The following is a 24,446-nucleotide window of genomic DNA, read 5'->3' as shown; positions in this document are numbered from 1 at the left end:
CATGTAGGAATTTACAGGGTAAGTTGTAGAATTTCTGTTTTCCCACCCCGGTTTTCAGTTTCTCCTTATTTCTCCCATATAGTTAAATGCCCTTTCCCATAACCATACATTTAACAAGCTGAAAAAAATAAATTTGCTGAAAACACAAATTTTGGAAATTTTACAGAATGCTGGAAATCGCAGAAATAAAAATCAACAGTAATAAACAACCATTAAAACACATTTAAACACTGAGATTTTTGGTCAATGTGACCTTGGAAAAACCCCCTACAACTCTTGGGGAAAACCAGTTTGAGAGCTCTTCTTTATTTCTGAAAATTGCCTTTTACAGTGAGAAATTTGCAGCAAAAAATCAGCAAGCAAATTTACAACTGATCTCTTTTCCCATGCTTCACAGCAAACTGGAAATTACAGCAAACAAGATAGCAATAAATGTTGACGGTCTCCTCGATTTTCGTGCCCACTTTCAGCATTAAATGCTGCTGTATGGCCCTCGTTTTGCGTGCAGAAAACCAGCAAACTGCTCCTCGATTTTTGTGCAAACCTCTCCTCGAAAATCGTGCCAAAATTTGCCTTTCACTGTGTGCTGAATCAGCTGTACAAATCTGCTCAACTGTTGCCTTGGAATGTGTGCCAAGCTGTTGTCTCTTTCTCCTCCCTGCTCAGAAATCTCTCTTGCTCTCCTTCTCCCAAACTGCTCATGAAAGAATTGAATCGAATGTGATCTTTTCCTCCTTTTCCTCCCTTAATATAACTCCAAATGACTTTTGGGTGATCTCTAAATCCAATGGCTGAAATAGATTTAGATCAATGGCTGAGATTAAATGCTCATTTAAATCTCACTTTTCATTTTTTAATTCACCCCACTTTAATAAAGATCCACTTAGTCATTTATTTTCAAAGTCACTTTTCCTTTCTAATTTTTCATTGACTTTATAAAAGTCACTTTAAAATTAGACTTAGTAACTTTATCACTTAAAGTCACTTTTAAATTAGATTTAACTTTATAAAATTATAAAGTCACTTTAGGAGAAAAATTAAATTCTTTTGGACACTTTTCCCTAGGCCAAAGATCAAAGCCTAAGGGAACCACCTGTCCTCCGGTACCAAATTTCAACACTCCCTCTTACCGAGGAAGGTGTTCCTCACCACACCCATCTTGTCTCTGAAGTAGACATGCTTGCCCCGTGGTAAGGCTTTAGTAAGGATATCTGCAACCGCTCATCAGTGGAAATATACTCAAGCTTCACAACTCCCTTCTCAACATAGTCTCTAATGAAATGATATCTGATCCCGATATGCTTTGACCTGTCATGAAACACTGGATTTTCCGTGAGTTTAATGGAACTCTGATTATCACAGTAAATCACTGAAGGTCTCAATGGCTGACCAAATAAGCCAAACAACATCTTGCGAAGCGAGATAGCCTCACAACTAGCTAGACTGGCTGCCATATACTTTGCTTCCGCTGAACTCAGTGCTACTGACTGCTGCTTCCGGCTGAACCATGACACTACTGCTGAACCCAACCCAAAACAACACCTTGAAGTGCTCTTCTTATCAGAAGCACAACCTGCCCAATCAGAATCAGCGTATCCTGCCAATTTCACTCCATATCCCTGCCTGTAGTCCAGACCATAATCCACTGTCCCCTGCAAGTATCGCAAAATGTGTTTTGCAGCCATCCAGTGAACCTTCCTAGGCTCACACATAAACTGACTCATCGTGTTGACTGCAAAACAGATATCTGGTCTAGTGTTGACCAAATACATCAAGGAACCAATCAGCTGCCTGTACAATGTGGGATCCACCAACTCGGAATCCGAAGCATGAAGCTTCTTCCAGTTGGTGATCATTGGTGTAGACATGGGTCTACAATCCTCCATGTGGAATCTGCTAAGGATGTCCACAATATACTTCCCCTGCCCCAGGAAGAAATGCCCCTCCTCCTGCCACACCTCCAAACCCAAAAAGTAATGCATCAAGCCGATGTCCTTCATCTCAAACTCCGTCGCAAGATCTCTCTTGCAGTGCTCTATGAGTCTCTCTGCACCTGTAATGATCAAGTCATCCACATACAACACCAGAATGATAGGCTCCTCACCAATCACAATAAAGTAAAGGTTCGGATCTGCCTCACTCTTTGTGAAACCCATCCCCTGCAAATATGTATCTATCCTGGAGTACCAAGCTCTGGGAGCTTGCTTCAGGCCATAAAGGGCCTTCTTCAGTCTGCACACATGGGACTCTTTCCCATGCACCTCAAAGCCCTGTGGCTGCTCAATGTACACCTCCTCCTGTATGAAGCCATTGAGAAATGCGGTCTTCACATCCATCTGGTGGGTCTTCCAACCCATCTCTGCTGCTATCGATATAATGGAGCGGATCGAAGTATATCGAGCCACGGGAGCGAAGGTCTCCTCATAATCAACTCCCTCTACCTGGGAGAACCCTCTAGCCACAAACCTCGCTTTGAATTTCTCAATGCTGCCATCTACAGCATGCTTTACCTTGTAAAGCCATCTGGAAGTAACCACGGATTTGCCCTCAGGCCTCGGCACCACCTCCCAAACATCATTCTTCATGATAGAAGAATACTCCTCCTGCATGGCCTCTCTCCAGACCTGCTGGTTAGCTGCCTCCTCATAGCTAGAAGGCTCAGAGTCAAGGATGCTGGTAACCATCGCCATATAGCTACAAAACCTCTCAGGTGGTCTACTCTCTCTGACCGGCCTCTTCGGCTCAGCAACAGATGTGGCATCTTTCAAGGTGTCCTGAAGCCACTTGGGCTTCCTCTTCCCTGAGCGCACTTCTCCCACTGGAGAATGAAACTCCTCCTCCTCATCATCATTAGGAGCCTGAAATCCTGACTGTCTGTCTGCTGTCCTCCTGCCTGCACCTGAACCTGTAGAAGCTGAGGTACCGTGTGAACTGTCCATCAATGGACTCCCTAGTGAACTGCTCTGTGAACTGCTCTGCATGCTGCCTGGAGCACCACCCCTCTGGCTCGGCGAGCCACTGCTCACTGACGGACCTGACATCCTCATAGATGTACCTTCGGATCCTCCCGATCCCTGCCCACTGGATCTCTGCGACTGACCCAATTGCTGCTGAGGGTCTGGCTGATCCAGATACTCTAACTCCCGTGACCTCCTAAAGGGCCTGTCCTCCTCGAACTTCACATCCCGTCTGACAACAATTCTCCTCTGTGCAGGAATGTAAATTCGAAAGGCCTTTGAGGTCTCACTGTAGCCCTCAAAGATACCCTTCTCTGCGGTGGGCTCTAGTTTGGTCCTCTTCTCCTTGGGTATATAGGAGTATATAATGCATCCAAAGATATGAAGATGACCAATATCAGGCTTCTTCCCAGAGAAAGCCTCCTCCGGAGTCATGTGCCCCAAGGCACGATGCAGACTCCTGTTCTGCAAGTAAACAACTGTGTTGCAGGCCTCTGCCCACAAGAACAATGGCAACCCCTGATCATGTAACATGGCTTTGGCAGCCCCTATGATGGATATGTTCTTTCTCTCTGCAACCCCGTTCTGCTGGGGGTTGTAAGGAACAGTGAACTCCCTCCTAATACCTGCCTCCGCACAATAGTCAACAAACTCTCCAAGGGTGTACTCTCCTCCATTGTCCGACCTCAGGGACTTGATCTTTCGACCTGTCTGAGTCTCCACAAGAGCTCTGAACTCCTGAAACCGCTTGAAGACCTCACTCTTGGTCTTCAAAAAATAAATCCAGGTCCTCCTGGAGTGATCATCAATGAATAAAACATAGTACTCATATCCACTCAAGGAAGCATGAGACATCCGACCGCTCACATCGGAAAGAATCAAATCAAGTATCCCCGTCGCTCTGCTGTCACTGCTGGGAAAAGGGGATTTGGAAAACTTGCCCATCGCACAACCTCTGCAAGTATCAAAGTGATCAGTACTGAAATCTGGCACACCTGTAGTGATCTCCCGCAATGTCCTCAAGGCTCCATGATACATATGTCCCATCTTGCGGTGCCAAATCTCACACGGCTCAGAACTGCTAGCTCTGCTGTCGGTACTACTGCTCAATGCCAAAAGGGGCTGGAATGCAAACTTGTACACCTTTGCATGGCGTACACCTATCACTCTAGTTGAATCAGCTGGAGTGCCCCTGGGATACATCAACACCTGTCCTCCCCTGAACAGTACCTCATATCCTCTGTCCTCCAAAGCTGAGATGGATATGAGGTTCTTCCTCATCCCTGGCACATAAAGAACCTTTGACACCTTCAAGGGAGGTTTGGACTCCCTCTGAAATGTCACTGTCCCCACCCCGCCTGCTCTAGCAACTCTGTCATCACTGAGTACTACCTCAATATCAGTGCCACTCTCTGAAAGCTCTGAGAAGTACTCACAGACTCCTGTCATATGACGTGAAGCCCCACTGTCCACATACCAGATACCTGAAGATGCTCCGCTAATTGAGGAAAAAGCATGCTCCCTCTGAACCTGTGTGGTAGGTGATCCTGCACTAGAGGACTCACACGTAGTGAACGCAGACTCTCGGTCAAAACGACCAGCAAAGTCCTCAATCTCTGCTGAAGCTGCCACGTCCCGGTTCTTCCCCTTCTTCTTCTTCTTCTCCGGACACACAACTGTGTCCCATCTTTTGACAATTCCAACACTTCACCTTGGAATAGTCCTTCTGTGTGTTCCCCTGTTTACCTTTACCTTTGCCTTTGCCCCCACCACTACTTGTGGAAGCCTGCTTCTTCCCTTTGCCTTTCTTGCCTCCTGCCACCGGTGCTACATCCTCATCCTGCTCAACTGGCTTGGCTGCCCCAAGTTGACCTTTCCTGATCTCTGTCTGAATGCAATCATCCCAAAACCTCTCCCATGTGGGAAGGGTCTCACGTGTACAAACCCCATCAGCAAAGTTCAACCATGAACAGGGGAGGCCATTCACTGCAATCCGCACCAAGTAAGTGGGTGGAATGGCCTCTCCAATCGCTGCCAACTCATCTCTCACATTAGTAATCTTTGTGAGATATCCAGCTACACTATCATTACCCATCTTAATGTTCTTCAGCTTCTCCTTCAGGACCATCTTCCGGTTCTCATTGGTACTCTGGTAGAGATTGGACAATGTTGTCCACATCTCATGGGCATTGCTCTTTCCTCTCACATGAGGAATACAATGGTCTTTGATTCCGTCCAGAATTAGCCTCTTACCCTTGTTGTTCTTTTTATTATAAGCTGTCAACTGAGTAGCATCAGTAGGCACAACAATAGGGTTCTGTGTGGTATGCACCATGATATCCCAGACTTCTGCCTCCTCAAAGATACTCTGCATTCTCTCCTTCCAAACGCTGTAATTTATATGCCCATCCAGCCTATCCTCCACCTTCAATCCCAACGACATCCTGCTGTCCTAAAACTGAAAAATAGCACTGCTGTAGTAAAGATAAAACTGCTGTTTATGAAAAAAATCAGTTTGCTGGAATTTTCTGAGTGAAAAATCAGCAACTGTAATTTTTCCTTTTGCTGCCCCAAATTGCCCTTCAGCACTGAAGCTCTGATACCATGTAGAAATTTCTGTTTTCCTACCCCGGTTTTCAGTTTTTCCTTATTTCTCCCATATAGTTAAATGCCCTTTCCCATAACCATACATTTAACAAGCTGAAAAAAATAAATTTGCTGAAAACACAAATTCTGGAAATTTTACAGAATGCTGGAAATTGCAGAAATAAAAATCAGCAGTAATAAACAACCATTAAAACACATTTAAACACTGAGATTTTTGGTCAATGTGATCCTGAAAAAACCCCCTACAACTCTTGGGGAAAACCAGTTTGAGAGCTCTTCTTTATTTCTGAAAATTGCCTTTTACAGTGAGAAATTTTTAGCAAAAAATCAGCAAGCAAATTTACAACTTGTCTATTTTCCCATGCTTCACAGCAAACTGGAAATTACAGCAAACAGGACAGCAATAAACGCTGACGGTCTCCTCGATTTTTGTGCCCACTTTCAGCATTAAATGCTGTTGTATGGCCCTCGTTTTGCGTGCAGAAAAACTAGCAAACTGCTTGATTTTTGTGCAAACTTTTCCTCGAAAATCGTGCCAAAATCTGCCTTTCACTGTGTGCTGAATCAGCTGTACAAATCTGCTCAACTGCTGCTTTGGAATGTGTGCCAAGCTGTTGTCTCTTTCTCTTCCCTGCTCAGAAATCTCTTTTGCTCTCTTGCTCTCCTTCTCCCAATCTGCTCATGAAAGAATTGAATCTAATGTGATCTTTTCCTCCTTTTCCTCCCTTAATATAACTCCAAATGACTTTTGGGTGACCCAAGTGACTTTTGGGCGATCTCTAAATCCAATGGCTGAAATAGATTTAGATCAATGACTGAGATTAAATGCTCATTTAAATCTCACTTTTTATTTTTTAATTCACCCCACTTTAATAAAGACCCACTTAGTCATTTATTTTCAAAGTCACTTTTCCTTTCTAATTTTTCATTGACTTTATAAAAGTCACTTTAAAATTAGACTTAGTAATTTTATCACTTAAAGTCACTTTTAAATTAGATTTAACTTTATAAAATTATAAAGTCACTTTAGGAGAAAAATTAAATTCTTTTGGACACTTTTCCCTAGGCCAAAGATCAAAGCCTAAGGGAACCACCTGTCCTCCGGTACCAAATTTCAACATAAGTTCCTCAGACAGAACACTAAAGGACACCACTCACAAACAAATCATAGATCAATACACCAATATTGTTGATGTGGTTAAAACCTTCAAAGAGGGAAACAATCCATGGCCTGAGCCAACGCGGCCACTTCAAGCAATTTATTAATAAAAAAATGAAAATTTACATAAGCTTCTCTCATGAACCGTTACCCTACAAATGACCCTCCATGCTCTTTCAATAGAGATCATGGACCAATCAGGTGTTAAGCCATGGATCAAGTGTCGGTAATACCGAAGAGAGAATGAACCGTCGGATCACTACATATCGTGACCGTCAGATTGTAAGTTACAAAAGTACATAGTAAAGAAACACACTTTACCTAATTCTACACTAGACCAAGTTATACTTAACTATTTCCTATGTATCGGAATATCCTAACAGATTATGCCTTCTTATTTCTAAAAATACCTCCTGCCCCATCTGGTCCTGGTTTCCATTTTACTACTTCATCAAAGTTTACCCAATCTTACGTTGGGGCTTCTCCACACCTGCTGGGTGCTAATGTTGGCCCTTATGATCTGTCTGTCATTTAATGGAGGGTTAGTTGACATTAACATAAGCAGTTGTCTATAATGCGACTTTTTGGAAGCCTTTCCGGTGGGTTTTTCTGGTCAAAATCCGGCAGCAATTTATTGGAATCGCAAGTTTGATAGCTGGTTTCTGTACAATCAAAGCGTCCCAGGGTTTTTTAGGGTGCTGAATCCAAATGTGCAGTTAAAAAACCATTTTAACTGCAACAAATCAAGATTTAACCTCAATTTCTTCCGCCGGATTCCGTCACCGGAATCTCCAAAAAGTCGCATTATAGACAACTCCTTAACATAAATTCATTTCTATTCTAAAGGTGGTCTGCTATATTTTTCTTAAGAGGAGCCAAAGCAAAACCACCTTAAAGTTTGGAAATATAAATATATATTTTTTATTGTGGGGAAAACAAAATTATGAGTTTGGTTTAGCATTTTTTTATTTAAGTGCAGGTAGAATACTGCATTGCTTCCTCTATCTCTATAAGAGATTTTTTATGCACATTTCTGTCTACAGTTTAAAGGTGTTCTTTTGACACGATTTTCAATTTTTTGCATTTTTCTTTTCAATGTTAGGAAGTCATACTGGCATTTTGCAATATTCTATTGGTGTTGACATGTTGTATTTTTCAGGAAAGGGCATATATGCTACTTCAAAGGAATGCAGAATTTAGTGACTATGAGTCTTCTGGAAGTGGGAATAATGATCATGAATATTATATAGATGACAGTGGTGAAAATGAAGATGAGGTTGTTGCTAATGCCGGTGAATTTGAAGGGGAAGGATTGGCTGATGGTCACTGTGAAGAGGTTGATGCCTCTTTATTTGAAAGTGACGAAGCATATGCCAGGACACTTCAGGAAGCTGAAGACCGTCTATTGACAACTCAAATGATGGCTTTGGCTGGCATTAATGACCGTAAGCTTCTATAGCTGTTGCTTTATTTTGAACTCAATTATATGGATTTTAGCTATGAGTACCAACTATAATCTCTGCACACGATTACAACTGCTTTTTCTGAGTGTAAATTGTTGCAGGGGAGGAGGATGACAATGAAGATGATGATAGCACTTCACGGGTATGACCATTGTTTCATGTTTTTCCCAGTGTGTTCTTTCTATTAGAGGATTGTAAATTTTGCAAATGTTGACTCATATCGTTCTTTCCAATCTGAGGGAAGGCTGTACTATGGGTGCAGCTCAAATTTTTCTTGATGCTTCCAGCCAAACAACAATGCTATGCAAAGTGGTCTTGGAACCTTTTGCCTAGCTATAATCCTTCAATGGCATCACATGCAATAATTATTCCTATATGGTCAATAGCTGTATTGACATCCACCCTATTCCACTATTCTCTAATCAAGACATCTTAATGTCAAAACAACTTATACGGCCTTCTAATCCTCGTCTACTTTCTGATCATTTAAAACCTATCCTCTTGTTTAATGCATCTAGAAAGAGAAAAACGTTTACCTCAACTACCAAGGATTATAAGTGTCAACTCTTTAAGGTTAAGGTCCTTCCTCATTCTACTTGGGCATTCTTGGATATTTGATAAATGTTTGTCCTTCCCTGTTTTATTGATAAAATCTATACAATGTTCATTTCTTTGCTTGTGCATGGTTGTTTCTTGTTGCTGTGCCATTCATAAATACACCTACAATGATAATAGATAATAATAATAATAATAAAGTAACCATAATAAAACAATATTGAATAAGCAAAGATTACTTGCCTAAGAGGCACATCTATTCAGGTAGGTGACCATTCAACGTATATTTATACACAACTTCATAAATACACCTACAATGATAATAGATAATAATAATAATAAAAGTAATCATAATAAAACAATATTGAATAACCAAAGATTACTTGCCTAAAAGGCACATCTATTCAGGTAGGTGACCATTCAATGTATATTTATACACAACTTCGTATGCTAATCTTGCATTTTTTTTGGTTAAAATCCATATAAACTGTTTGTTTGACTATTCATTTTGGATATTTAGTGTATTAACTAATTGGGTTCATTACATTGCATTGCATTGATACCAAACCCCAACTTGGGCTGGTATTGAGGGTTCAGTCCCCCCCGAGCTATGATCAAAATTCATTGCTATTGGAAACACCATTGTTGGCTTGTGGCCAAATTATATCCCAAAGATTCCGTTGCAAATTTAAAGAGAAAAATTAGAAAATTGTTGCTAACACAATTCAAGGTTAAACCAAAGGTCCTTTACAAGTTTACATATAAGATCTACACTGAGAATCTTGGAAGAAATTTACAAAAGAACCATTAGAAAATGACAAGAGGACAATCATTGTCTTTTCCCCTGCTCATTTTTGGGAATCCGCTAGGATGACATAAGAAAAGAAGTTGACACCCATGTGTTGCTGTCCTACACTAATCGAAAACCAATGTTCCATGGGGGTGTGTCTCCCATGGCTTAGTCACTTGGTTCGTGTTTGTATTCAAATTTGGCAACCATAAAATTCGAAAAAAATTAGTCATATAAAAAGTAATGGATAAAGTTCGACATTAAGTTCAAAAAATAAAAAATGTAATATATTAAATTTTATATAATTTTTAACTTTTAACTTTTAATAAATGTTTTGTTAAACAATATATATATATACATATATTTGCTTTTGTTTTTTCATTATATATATAATGAACTATATATGGTGAACTCTATATATATATCATGATATATTCATTTATAATTAAATTCATTTGTAAGATCAGTCACAGCCTCACATCCATATAGATAAGCGCATCAGAGGCACGAGCAAAGGGCACATTACACAATGATATTATGTCAAATTTAAACATGGGGTGCATTCCAGGGTTGTTTCATTCAAGAACCATTTAAAACACATTCAAGATTAAGAATTAAATGACCTTTAGGTTCAAAGGGGAATAACAAAACTGAACTTTATGGAATTTATTTAGTTGCATATTAAATCCGTCGAAGATCGAACCATGAAATTTGTCAAACCCAGTGATATAACACAAAGGTGGGGGGCATACCCCCTTGCCCATTTTGAGGGTAGGGGGGAGTGGAGGGGTGCATTGGGAAATATTTTCTCCTGCCCCCTATTTTCGGAGTGGTATGTTCTATGCTTAGCACAATTTACTTCAATGTTCCTTTAGTGGCCCAATGACAATTTCCAATAATTTCCAGTAGCAATCACATTAACCATTAATCACATCGACAGTAAATGCAGATAGAACATATAAACATTGCAGAAGACAAGCCAAGACAAGAGGACACCAGGTTTGGCAGATGCCAAGGAAAAACCCCGACGTAGGGAAAACCCTTTGATAAAATCTTCTTATTATTATTCAATATTTCAGCAGAGAGAGAGAGTACAAAAGTCAAATAGATTAGCCCAATACAAAGTCAAATCAGCCTTGTCAAATACTGCAGTCAACTGCAGTCAGACTTATGCCCCAACCATAAAGTCAACACTGGTCAAATCAGCAGCAAGTAATCCCCTTTGAAGCTCGGTCAAAGGAAGATAAATCAACCCAAAACAGTCCCACAAATGCTGGTCAAACTCGGTCAAACAGCAGTCAGCCCTGCGGTCAATGCTGGTCAAACAGTCCCAAACACCTTGATTTCTGTGCCAATTAATGCGGCCTCAAGAGAGTGAAATTCTGCCCCAGAAAACACAGTCAAACTCGGTCAAAACAGCAGTGGTCAATGCAGGTCAACAGTTTGAAATTTTCGTCCTGTTTTAGCCTAGAAAAACAGTCCTAGCCTCACGTGTGAGAGAGAGAAGATTCCCAAGCTGTACAAACCAATCTGTTGTGGAGAGAGAATAATGATGAAGTGAGTGATGTCCAAATGAGGAGAGAGGTCTCTTCTATTTATACACTTTGATGTGGGTGAAGAGACACATCTATTGGGCTTCTTGAGCCTACATTAAGCTGAGGCTGACCTTAACAATTTGTACATGTGAGAGAATAAATTCAAAATCACACTTTTGCTTGTCTGAATGAGATGATCTTTATATCAAACTTGGACCTCTCGAAAAGAGGAATCCAATGCAATAATCATCTCCATCATATGAGCTGTCTGAAGGTAGAATTTGGCCCTAGTTGCCAATTCTAATAGGAATGAATGGGGAAATGTGTCCCTAATGTGGGGAGTGTCTTTACCAAGCAAGGGGCACCTGGGCAGCCCCCTCAAAATCAGGGATGTCTAGGCACCCCATGTTTTTTTGTCTGAAGGCTAAAAGAAAGTAAAAAATAAAAATAAGCGATTTCAAACTAAGGTATCTACTGTTTTGCTTAGTACTAATTAGATTCTAGCATGATGAATGATGAGTTGTGAATCTAAATCGATGTATATAAGATTTCATTTATGAATCAATGGATTTCATTTGAATCTTGTTTATATCATTTTCAAATTTGAATTTAGTATTTTATTGTTTACTATATAGTATTTTTTACATTATGCAATGATGCATTTGCATTGGATGAAATGTTATTGTTGGGATTTCATTATCATTACTTTTATTTTTATAATTTTAGAGATGGGGACCCCTATGCTAGGGACATCGACATCGACACCCCCCCCCAAACAAAAAAAAATGCTGAAATTTTGGGGGTGTCTTGCACACATCCCCCATGTGTGTTTCCCCACTTCTGCTCTCCCCTATCCTAGAAACTTGGTAGAATGTAAACTAAAATTGATGGAAAATCATGCGAAGATAGTAGAAAATCTGAATGTCAAACAATCAAGGGAATTCAAGTTAGATAATCCACAGAACTGCCCAGGTAGCAAATAAAACTCCTAGGCATTAATGGTAGGATCAAAGATTGTTCATTGATTCTGCACAAAATTTAAATCCTTGGAGATTAAAAGCTTTGTCATTGGTGAAATCTATACTAATTACAATTGGAGTTGAATTTGCAAGTGTAGTGTTGTGTGCTAGAAAATTTTGATTTACCACATTGTGATCAATGTGCATGACTCACCTGTGGGAAGTTGCGTTAAATGATCTACATAATTAATCACTGTAAGATAGGTTGTTGGTGTTTACTCTTGATAAGGTAATCTAATCACCTCTAATCGATATTGATCTATTCTTTCACCCATTTACCTCAAAAAATATTATAAATATTTCTTAAGGATTTCCCCTTTGTGCCATAGGAGAGGTGGCCTAAAGTGTGAGAAAGTTCCATTGAGGTGACATTGGGAAACCTTCTTGAGTTGCTCTTATCATTGAACTTGTTCTTAGGGATTTATAACTTTAAGTGCAAGTTCGGTAGCTAACAAATTGGTGTTGTTGTTGAAGATAAAGTCTCCATTACGTGGAAAGTTGAAGACTATGCTTTGTTATAGTTGATGAGCGGAGATAGAGTTGAATCTAAAGTCTTATCTAGTTACTCTACTTGAAGGAAGTTCGACATAGAGATACACTTCAAGCTCCTCAAAAGCGCTTGTTCCATCTTTGGTTAAACTAGAAAGATATTATAGAGGGTGGGTGAACAAATTATAGCTCGGGCATCATATAACTTAGTTACTGACATTTGAGTTTGTTGAAGATATAAGGTACTTGTTTCCAATACTCTAAGGAATTCTATTATATCAAGCACTATGTCTATACCCCGTTTGGATGATAACTATAAGGCTTTGGATCCTTCAACCTTCATTGGAGCTTCTCATGATATAAAAGATGGAGCCATAGATAAGCTTCTTAGGTTGCAAGGAAACAATCCAATCTCAGCACAAGACCACCTAAATGCGTTAAAAAATGTGATCCAACAATCAAATATAAAACTTCTAGATGTTTCTGGTATTAGAATATTCCTATTTAGTATTTAATACTCAACCTTTTAGATATTGCTATTTTTTTCTTTTAAGCAGTTTCTTGCAGTTTCTTAGATGAAACTGAGTGTTTCCATATTCTACATAGAAACCTGATGTTTCTATTATTGTAAATATCTCTGTATTATCATTGAGCTGTTTGCTCATTCTGAATTAATTCATTCAACATTTTTTTATGGTATCAGAGCGAGGTTAAGAGATTTCTTGAACAGTTATTCTCTCTGCATCTTAATCTTTTGAGTCCTTTCTAAGGTCGAGCCCTCTATAAGCCAGGTAGCCTTCACTGAGTCTTAGCCTCGGCTTTGCTCGCTATGATAAAAGCTTACAGTCGTCCATCTCGATACAGAAATGGATTCTTCTCCTGCATGATCATTTTTTTGAGGAATTAACTTTGTGGCGGTGACCGTTTCGTGGGAGCGGGATTTTTTTTGGCTGGCCAGTTTGCTCGGAATCGTGAAAGTCATTTTGGCTTTTCGGCTTGGAATCGTGAATCGAATCCGGCTATTTTCTTCGGCAAAGGTGACCCAGGTGTTTCTTCTCATTCAAATCTCATTTGTTTTGAAAATCGGAGTCGTGTAATTATTTTGGATTGGTGATCGAGCTGGTCTGAAAATACGCTCTGCGTGTTATGGGCAACAGTATATTTGTTTTTTGAACCCCTGTCACCTCATCGTGGCTCTCGTATTTTCTATTGGTCTCATCGTGATACGTCATTTTGCCATTGAAGACCGATAATTAAGCAGCAGCGTTAGAGGCTCGAACTTGTGGTTTGAAGTTGTGGAAGGGTTATATTTCGAACCTGTGGATACACCTCGGACCTGTGGAACTATACCGCGGAACTGTGGACTTACACAGAAGAGACCGAAAAAAAAAAAAATCGTAGCTGAGACGTGAAGCCTTGACGGCATTCGACGGCTCACGTGGGTCCACTTTGTTCAATCTACGTATTTGTTTTAACATCAACGGTCTTGTCTGCCGGCAGTTTTTTCCCAATCAGCGGATTTTTTCCATCATGATCATGACAACCTCCATTACAACTCAGACTTGAAGGAAAATCACCTGTTGTAGCTCGGATTGTGGTGCAGCTCCACGGACCTGAGCATACCTGTGACACCTGTTTATAGCTCGGACATTGCAGCAGTATACACTTGTGGTAGACTTGCATTCTCAGACCTGTGGGAGACTGTATTCTCAGACCTGTGCTTACCTTAGGACAAAACTCAGATCTGGACAGAGAAAGGAACCTCAAACTTTACCTTATGATTTGGACCTGTCACATTTATTAAAGCTCTGTCCTGTGTTATTTGCCTAACTAAAAGAAGGGTACAACTACAACAGTATTGCTATTTTTTTAGACTGGGGAGATATATTTTTGCTGGGTAAATATTTTTTCTAGCAGAACAAAGTCTGTTTTGATTTACACCAGGATAAACAGGCAGCTACATTTTTTGTGTGTCAGACTTCTGTATTTTCTTTGGGAAAATGGCCACGCTCACCAATCTGATGCTAGAAGGAAATCAACGCTTTAATGGCAGCAACTATAACATTTGGAAACAAAGAATGTTGACCATTTTTGAATACAGGCGTCTTGATCAGCTCATTTTGGGAAAAGAGCTTCGTCCCGGTACAGCTGGGACCGATCAAGATAAATTTGATGATCGAAATCGAGAGGCTGTTATGCTTCTCAAGCTCTCTGTCGCTGATGATCAGTTACCACAGATTCCTTCTGGCAAGACAGCTGCCGAAATCTGGCAACAGTTGAAAGAACTGCACGAGACATCTGACAAAAGCAGAGCTTTTTTCTCAAAAATCAGTTGTTCTCCATCATGATGGACGAACAGATGTCTTTACAAGAACATCTCAACAAAATTAAAGACATTCGAGATCAGCTCGAAGCCATTGGTCGGACCATGGAGGAAGAAGATATGGTAGTCATTACTTTGAAAAGTCTACCGAAATCTTATGAACACTTCATCGAAACACTCAACATTACCACCACAAATGTTGATCTGAAGTTTCCAGAATTATGTACCAAACTTCTGCAGCAGGATCGGTGGAAACAACAGTTTGGTAGTAGTGCTTCATCAGTGTCCTCGGAAAATGCATTTGCTGCAAAATATCAGTCCTCTCAGTCCTTTCAGCAGAAAGGCTCTTCTCAGCGTTTTGATCCTGCTAGGAAGAAAAGTGTGCAGTGTAATTACTGTCATAGGTTCGGTCACATGAAGAAAGATTGTCGACAGAGGATTGCTTCTGAACAGAAGAAGCAGGGAGGGCCACATCAGACAACAAATGTTGCAGAGCATTCCGAGCAGACAGAGTCTGCCTTTTATGCCTTTATGGCTAAAAGGTCCTTAGATCATGTTCCTTCCTTTGCATGGTACATTGATTCTAGTGCATCACGCCATTTCTCTCACAGGCGTGACTGGTTTATTGACTTCTCACCTTTCAGTGATTCTGTGGTATTTGGAGGAGGTGAGAAGTACACAGTAGCTGGCAGAGGAACAGTTCAAATTCAGTCTGGTGGACGCACACTCATATTTTTGAATGTATACTATGTTCCTGGTATGGAAATTAATCTGCTATCTGTCAGCCAGATTATGAGGAATTCTCCTCAGCTTGATGTTGTGTTCAGTGCACACAAGTGCTCCATCATTGACAGGGAGACCAGTCTAACAATTGCTGTTGGCCTAGAGGACCATGGTCTATACAGGCTACTTGATACCGGTGACTCTCCAGAAGTGGCTCTAGCAGCACGTGTCTCTCCCATCAGCACTCTATGGCATTAGCGATATGGGCATCTAAATATGCAGTATCTCTCTCAGCTCTCTCGGGAGGGACTTGTGTCAGGATTACCTGATATTCAGACTCAGCAGTTGGGGGTATGCAGCGCCTATCAAGCAGGAAAGCAACATCGGTCTTCATTCAAAGATGGAGAATCTTGGCGCGCATCTAAGGTACTTCAGTTAATTCATGCTGATATTTGTGGTCCTATGAATACAGCTTCTATCACTGCTTGCAAATATTTTTTACTTATTGTAGATGATTTCAGTAGAAAGATGTGGGTGTATTTTCTAAAAAATAAATCTGATGCTCTTAGTACCTTTCAGAAGTTTAAAACCTTAGTTGAAAAAGAATCTGGTTGTAATATCATGACCCTTAGGACCGACAATGGGGGGGAATTTTGTTCCTCAGCTTTTTCCAACTTCTGTGATATTCATGGCATCAAACGTCAATTAACCACACCTTACACTCCCCAGCAGAACAGTGTTGTCGAGCGTCGCAACCGCACGGTTGTTGAAATGGCTCGTTCCATGTTACAACACAGGAGTGTTCCAAACAGATTCTGGGCTGAAGCAGTATTTACTGCTGTTTACCTTCTTAACCGATCACCCACTCAGGCTGTTACAGGGAAGACTCCTGAAGAGGTTTGGTCTGGTCGTAAGCCTAAGATCAGTCATCTCAAAGTATTTGGCTCAGTTGCATATGTTTGGATTCCAGCTGCTAAGCGCTCTAAATTGGATTCCAAAAGCCAGAAACTCATGATGACAGGGTACAGTGATCATCATAAGGCCTATAGGCTGATAGATATAGCCACTGGTCGTCTTAGCTTCAGTCGGGATGTAGTATTTGATGAAGACAGAGGATTCTTTCAGTCTTCTTCTTCTGAGCAGTGTTTTGAGGATCAGCCTCACAGTGTTCGTCTTCCGGTTGGTCCACCTGATGGGAGGGATGATGTAGCATCAGTATTTGATACTACTCTATCTGAGCCTCCTCCAGAAAATAACCCTCCTCTTGCGGCCCCTATTGCTCTTGAGTCTTCTCCATCTACTCCTGATATTGGTTCTTCTACTCTTCGGCCTAAATGGTGGGCTAAAACCATTGGTGATCTCCGGGATGATGAGCTCCTTGAAGGTAGAACTTCTAGACATAAGAACAGACAACAGTCTACAGTCAATTTTGCTCTTATGGCTAACCTACACAATATTTTTGAGCCTCAAACCTATTCAGAGGCTAAGGGTACATCTGAGTGGGAACAGGCTATGGAAGCCGAATTCCAGAGTCTTTAGAAGAATCACACATGGACACTTTTTGATCTTCCTGCAGAAAAAAGCCCATAGGTTGCAAATGGGTGTATAAAGTGAAATACAAAGCTGATGGAACCATAGACTGTAAAATTTTCTGTTTCCCACCCCGGTTTTCAGTTTCACCTTATTTCTCCCATATAGTTAAATGCCCATTCCCATAGCCATACATTTAACAGACTAAAAAAATAAATATTGCTGAAAACACAAATTCTGGAAATTTTTCAGAGTGCTGGAAATTGCAGAAATAAAAAATCAGCAATTAAAACAGCCATAAAAACACATTTAAACTCAGTGATTTTTGGTCAACTTGACCCTGGAAAAACCCCCTACAACTCTTGGGGAAAACCAGTTTGAGAGCTCTTCTTTATTTCTGGAAAATGCCTTTTACAGAGAAAATATTTCAGCAAAAAAATCAGCAAAACAGAAATTTTTCCAGCAAGCAAAACTTATCTGTTTTCAGCCCACACGACAATCTGAAAACTGCTGGAAGAGCTGTACGGACCGTACGGATGTACGGACTGTACGGACGTACGGATGTACGGACCGTACAGACTGTACGGACTGTACGGACGGCCGTACGGACTTGTACGGACAGCCCTCGGGAAAAGTGCAGAAAATCGCCTCCTCGATATTCGTGCTGAAAAATAATTTTTTCACTGTTTTGCTCACTAAATCTGCCTTTTTCTGCTTGTTCTTTATGCTGTTCAGATTTGCTGAAATGCTGCCTTGGTGTGTGTGCCAAACTGCTGCCTCTTTCTCCTCCTTGTCCAGAAATCTCCCTTGCTCTCTTGCTCTCCTTCTCCCAATCTGCTCATGAAAGAATTGAATGATCTTTTCCACCTTTTCCTCCCTTAACCCAACCCTAAATGACTTTTGGGTGATCCCTAAATCCAATGGCTGAAATAGATTTAGATCAATGGCTGAGATTAAATGCTCATTTAAATCTCACTTTCTATTTTTTAATTCACCCCACTTTAATAAAGACCCACTTAGTCATTTATTTCCAAAGTCACTTTTCCTTTCTAATTTTTCATTGACTTTATAAAGTCACTTTAAAATTAGACTTAGTAACTTTATCACTTAAAGTCACTTTCAAATTAGATTTAACTTTATAAAAATTATAAAGTTACTTTAGGAGAAAAATTAAATTCTTTTGGACACTTTTCCCTAGGCCAAAGATCAAAGCCTTAGGGAACCACCTGTCCTCCGGTACCAAATTTCAACACTCCCTCTTACCGAGGAAGGTGTTCCTCACCACACCCATCTTGTCTCTGAAGTAGACATGCTTGCCCCGTGGTAAGGCTTTGGTAAGAATATCTGCAACCTGCTCATCAGTGGAAATATACTCAAGCTTTACAGCTCCCTTCTGAACATGGTCTCTGATGAAATGATATCTGATCTCGATATGCTTTGACCTGTCATGAAATACTGGATTCTCCGTGAGTTTAATGCAACTCTGATTATCACAGTAAATCACTGAAGGTCTCAACGGCTGACCAAATAAGCCAAACAACATCTTGCGAAGCCAGATGGCCTCACAACTAGCTAGACTGGCTGCCATATACTCTGCTTCCGCTGAACTCAGTGCTACTGACTGCTGCTTCCGGCTGAACCATGACACTACTGCTGAACCCAACCCAAAACAACACCCTGAAGTGCTCTTCCTATCAGAAGCACAACCTGCCCAATCAGAATCAGTGTATCCTGCCAATCTCACTCCATCTCCCTGCCTGTAGTCCAGACCATAATCCACTGTCCCCTGCAAGTACCGCAAAATGTGTTTTGCAGCCACCCAGTGAACCTTCCTAGGCTCACACATAAACTGACTCATCGTGTTGACTGCAAAACAGATATCTGGTCTGGTGTTGACCAAATACATCAAGGAACCAATCAGCTGCCTGTACAATGTGGGATCCACCAACTCGGAATCCGAAGCATGAAGCTTCTTCCAGTTGGTGATCATCGGTGTCGACATGGGTCTACAATCCTCCATGTGGAATCTGCTAAGGATGTCCACAATATACTTCCCCTGCCCCAGGAAGAAATGCCCCTCCTCCTGCCACACCTCCAAACCCAAAAAGTAATGCATCAAGCCGATGTCCTTCATCTCAAACTCCGCTGCAAGATCTCTCTTGCAGTGCTCTATGAGTCTCTCTGCACCTGTAATGATCAAGTCATCCACATACAGCACCAGAATGAGAGGCTCCTCACCAATCACAATAAAGTAAAGGTTCGGATCTGCCTCACTCTTTGTGAAACCCATCCCCTGCAAGTATGCATCTATCCTGGAGTACCAAGCTCTGGGAGCTTGCTTCAGGCCATAAAGGGCCTTCTTCAATCTGCACACATGGGACTCCTTCCCATGCACCTCAAAGCCCTGTGGCTGCTCAATGTACACCTCCTCCTGTATGAAGCCATTGAGAAATGCGGTCTTCACATCCATCTGGTGGATCTTCCAACCCATCTCTGCTGCTATCGATATAATGGAGCGGATCGAAGTATATCGAGCCACGGGAGCGAAGGTCTCCTCATAATCAACTCCCTCTACCTGTGAGAACCCTCTAGCCACAAACCTTGCTTTGAATTTCTCAATGCTGCCATCTGCAGCATGCTTTACCTTGTAAAGCCATCTGGAAGTAACCACGGATTTGCCCTCAGGCCTCGGCACCACCTCCCAAACATCATTCTTCATGATAGAAGAATACTCCTCCTGCATGGCCTCTCTCCAGACCTGCTGGCTAGCTGCCTCCTCATAGCTAGAAGGCTCAGAGTCAAGGATGCTGGTAACCATCGCCATATAGCTACAAAATCTCTCAGGTGGTCTACTCTCTCTGACTGGCCTCTTCGGCTCAGCAACAGATGTGGCATCTCTCAAGGTGTCCTGAAGCCACTTGGGCTTCCTCTTCCCTGAGCATGCTTCTCCCATAGGAGAATGAAACTCCTCCTCCTCATCCCCATCAGTAGCCTGAACTCCTGACTGTCTGTCTGCTGTCCTCCTGCCTGCACCTGAACCTGTAGAAGCTGAGGTACCGTGTGAACTGTCCATCAGTGGACTCCCTAGTGAACTGCTCTGTGAACTGCTCTGCATGCTGCCCGGAGCACCACCCCTCTGGCTCGGCGAGCCACTGCTCACTGATGGACCTGACATCCTCATAGATGTACCTCCGGATCCTCCTGATCCCTGCCCACTGGATCCCTGCGACTGACTCAACTGCTGCTGAGGGTCTGACTGATCCAGATACTCTAACTCCCGTGACCTCCTAAAGGCCCTGTCCTCCTCGAACTTCACATCCCGTCTGACAACAACTTTCCTCTGTGCAGGAATGTAAATCCGAAAGGCCTTTGAGGTCTCACTGTAGCCCACAAAGATACCCTTCTCTGCGGTGGGCTCTAGTTTGGTCCTCTCCTCCTTGGGTATATAGGAGTATGTAATGCATCCAAGGATATGAAGATGACCAAGATCAGGCTTCTTCCCAAAGAAAGCCTCCTCCGGAGTCATGTGCCCCAAGGCACGATGCGGACTCCTGTTCTGCAAGTAAACAGCTGTGTTGCAGGCCTCTGCCCACAAGAACAATGGCAATCCCTGATCATATAACATGGCTTTGGCAGCCCCTATGATGGATCTGTTCTTCCTCTCCGCAACCCCGTTCTGCTGGGGGTTGTAAGGAACAGTGAACTCCCTCCTAATGCCTGCCTCTGCACAATAGTCAACAAACTCTCCAAGGGTGTACTCTCCTCCATTGTCCGACCTCAGGGACTTGATCTTTCGACCTGTCTGAGTCTCCACAAGAGCTCTGAACTCCTGAAACCGCTTGAAGACCTCACTCTTGGTCTTCAAGAAATAAATCCAGGTCCTCCTGGAGTGATCATCAATGAATAAGACATAGTACTCATATCCACTCAAGGAAACATGAGACATCCGACCGCTCACATCGGAATGAATCAAATCAAGTATCCCCGTCGCTCTGCTGTCACTGCTGGGAAAAGGGGATTTGGCAAACTTGCCCATCGCACAACCTCTGCAAGTATCATGGTGATCAGTACTGAAATCTGGCACACCTGTAGTGATCTCCCGCAATGTCCTCAAGGCTCCATGAGACATGTGCCCCATCCTGCGGTGCCAAATCTCACATAGCTCAGAACTGCTAGCTCTGCTGTCGGTACTACAACTCAATGCCAAAGAGGGCTGGAATGCAAACTTGTACACCTTTGCATGGCGTACACCTATCACTCTAGCTGAATCAGTTGGAGAGCCCCTGGGATACATCAACACCTGTCCTTCCCTGAACAGTACCTCATATCCTCTGTCCTCCAACGCTGAGACGGATATGAGGTTCTTCCTCATCCCTGGCACATAAAGAACCTCTGACACCTTCAAGGGAGGTTTGGACTCCCTCTGAAATGTCACTGTCCCCACCCCGACTGCTCTAACAACTCTGTCATCACCGAGTACTACCTCAATATCAGTGCCACTCTCTGAAAGCTCTGAGAAGTACTCCCGGACTCCTGTCATGTGACGTGAAGCCCCACTGTCCACATACCAGATACCTGTAGATGCTCCGCTAATCGAGGGAAAAGCATGCTCCCTCTGAACCTGTGTGGCAGGTGATCCTGCACTAGAGGACTCACATGTAGTGAACGCAAACTCCCGGTCAAAACGACCTGCAAAGTCCTCAATCTCAGCTGACGCTGCCACATCCTGGGTCTTCCCCTTCTTCTTCTTCTTCTCCGGACACACAACTGCATAGTGTCCCATCTTCTGACAATTCCAACACTTCACTTTGGAATAGTCCTTTTGTGAGTTACCCTGTTTACCTTTACCTTTGCCTTTGCCTCCACCACCGCTTGTGGAAGCCTGCTTCTTCCCTTTGCCTTTCTTGCCTCCTGCCACCAGTGCTACGTCCTCATCCTGCTCAACTGGCTTGGCTGCCCCAAGCTGTCCTTTCCTGATCTCTGTCTGTATACAATCATCCCAAAACCTCTCCCATGTGGGAAGGGTCTCACGTGCACAAACCCCATCAGCAAAGTTCAACCATGAACGGGGGAGGGCATTCACTGCAATACGCACCAACTCAGTGGATGGAATGGCCTCTCCAATCGCTGCCAACTCATCTCTCACATTGGTGATCTTTGTGAGATATCCAACTGCACTATCATTCCCCATCTTAATGTTCTTCAGCTTCTCCTTCAGGACCATCTTCCGGTTCTCATTGGTACTCTGGTAGAGATTGGACAATGCTGTCCACATCTCATGGGCATTGCTCTTTCCTCTCACATGAGGAATGCAATGGTCTTTGATTCCGTCTAGAATCAGCCTCTTACCCTTGTTGTTCTTTCTATTATAAGCTGCCAACTGAGTAGCATCAGTAGGCACAACAACAGGGTGCTGTGCTGTATGCACCATGATATCCCAGACTTCTGCCTCCTCAAAGATACTCTGCATTCTCTCCTTCCAAACGCTGTAATTTGTATGCCCATCCAACCTATCCTCCACCCTCAATCCCAATGACATCTTGCTGTCCTAAAACTGAAAAATAGCACTGCTGTGGTAAAGATAAACCTGCTGTTTATGAAAAATCAGCTTGCTGGAATTTTCTGAGTGAAAAAATCAGCAGCTGTATTTTTTTTCTCTTTTGCTGTCCCAAACTGCCCTTCAGCACTCAAGCTCTGATACCATGTAAAATTTTCTGTTTCCCACCCCGGTTTTCAGTTTCACCTTATTTCTCCCATATAGTTAAATGCCCATTCCCATAGCCATACATTTAACAGACTAAAAAAATAAATATTGCTGAAAACACAAATTCTGGAAATTTTTCAGAGTGCTGGAAATTGCAGAAATAAAAAATCAGCAATTAAAACAGCCATAAAAACACATTTAAACTCAGTGATTTTTGGTCAACTTGACCCTGGAAAAACCCCCTACAACTCTTGGGGAAAACCAGTTTGAGAGCTCTTCTTTATTTCTGGAAAATGCCTTTTACAGAGAAAATATTTCAGCAAAAAAATCAGCAAAACAGAAATTTTTCCAGCAAGCAAAACTTATCTGTTTTCAGCCCACACGACAATCTGAAAACTGCTGGAAGAGCTGTACGGACCGTACGGATGTACGGACTGTACGGACGTACGGATGTACGGACCGTACGGACTGTACGGAATGTACGGACGACCGTACGGACTTGTACGGACAGCCCTCGGGAAAAGTGCAGAAAATCGCCTCCTCGATATTCGTGCTGAAAAATAATTTTTTCACTGTTTTGCTCACTAAATCTGCCTTTTTCTGCTTGTTCTTTATGCTGTTCAGATTTGCTGAAATGCTGCCTTGGTGTGTGTGCCAAACTGCTGCCTCTTTCTCCTCCTTGTCCAGAAATCTCCCTTGCTCTCTTGCTCTCCTTCTCCCAATCTGCTCATGAAAGAATTGAATGATCTTTTCCACCTTTTCCTCCCTTAACCCAACCCTAAATGACTTTTGGGTGATCCCTAAATCCAATGGCTGAAATAGATTTAGATCAATGGCTGAGATTAAATGCTCATTTAAATCTCACTTTCTATTTTTTAATTCACCCCACTTTAATAAAGACCCACTTAGTCATTTATTTCCAAAGTCACTTTTCCTTTCTAATTTTTCATTGACTTTATAAAGTCACTTTAAAATTAGACTTAGTAACTTTATCACTTAAAGTCACTTTCAAATTAGATTTAACTTTATAAAAATTATAAAGTTACTTTAGGAGAAAAATTAAATTCTTTTGGACACTTTTCCCTAGGCCAAAGATCAAAGCCTTAGGGAACCACCTGTCCTCCGGTACCAAATTTCAACATAGACAAGTATAAAACTCGGCTTGTGGCTCGAGGGTTCTCACAGAAGGAAGGCATCAACTATGAGGAGACTTTTGCTCCTACAACCAAGATGAGTACCATAAGGCTTGTACTTGCCCTAGCAGCTCAGTTCAATTGGAAAGTTCATCAGATGGATGTAAAAAGTGCTTTCCTAAATGGTGATCTCCAAGAAGAAGTCTACATGACGCAGCCTCCAGGATTCAAGGTTGCTGGTCAAGAACAGAAAGTGTGTCGGTTAGCTAAAGCAATCTATGGATTGAAACAAGCTCCTCGGGCTTGGTACATGAAAATTGATCAGTACTTGACAGATCAGGGTTTTCAGCGGAGCCCTTCTGATGCAAACCTGTACATCAAGCATACTGGTGATGATATCTTGTTTGTGGTTGTCTATGTGGATGATCTTATCATTACTGGCAGCTCTGCACATTTGAT

At 42.0% G+C, this 24,446-nt stretch overlaps 1 protein-coding gene across 7 annotated transcripts in view; it reads left to right on the top strand.

Moving 5' to 3' along the window:
* Window positions 1-24,446, top strand: part of LOC149244801 (E3 ubiquitin ligase BIG BROTHER-related-like) — a 96,177-nt gene that overhangs the window by 31,363 nt on the left and 40,368 nt on the right. For all 7 annotated transcript variants that reach the window (XM_089375013.1, XM_089375009.1, XM_089375007.1 and 4 more), the window contains 2 exons: window positions 7,883-8,168; window positions 8,288-8,328. In XM_089375013.1, the coding sequence (XP_089231139.1) occupies window positions 7,883-8,168; window positions 8,288-8,328 (327 nt within the window). The remainder of the gene's footprint in view (window positions 1-7,882; window positions 8,169-8,287; window positions 8,329-24,446) is intronic.

Source organism: Pinus tabuliformis, chromosome 8, assembly GCF_031772625.1.
Source record: "Pinus tabuliformis cultivar Carrire ecotype Pingquan chromosome 8, CPIR1, whole genome shotgun sequence".
Classification (NCBI taxonomy): domain Eukaryota; kingdom Viridiplantae; phylum Streptophyta; class Pinopsida; order Pinales; family Pinaceae; genus Pinus; species Pinus tabuliformis.
This window is presented reverse-complemented; position numbering and strand designations above follow the sequence as displayed.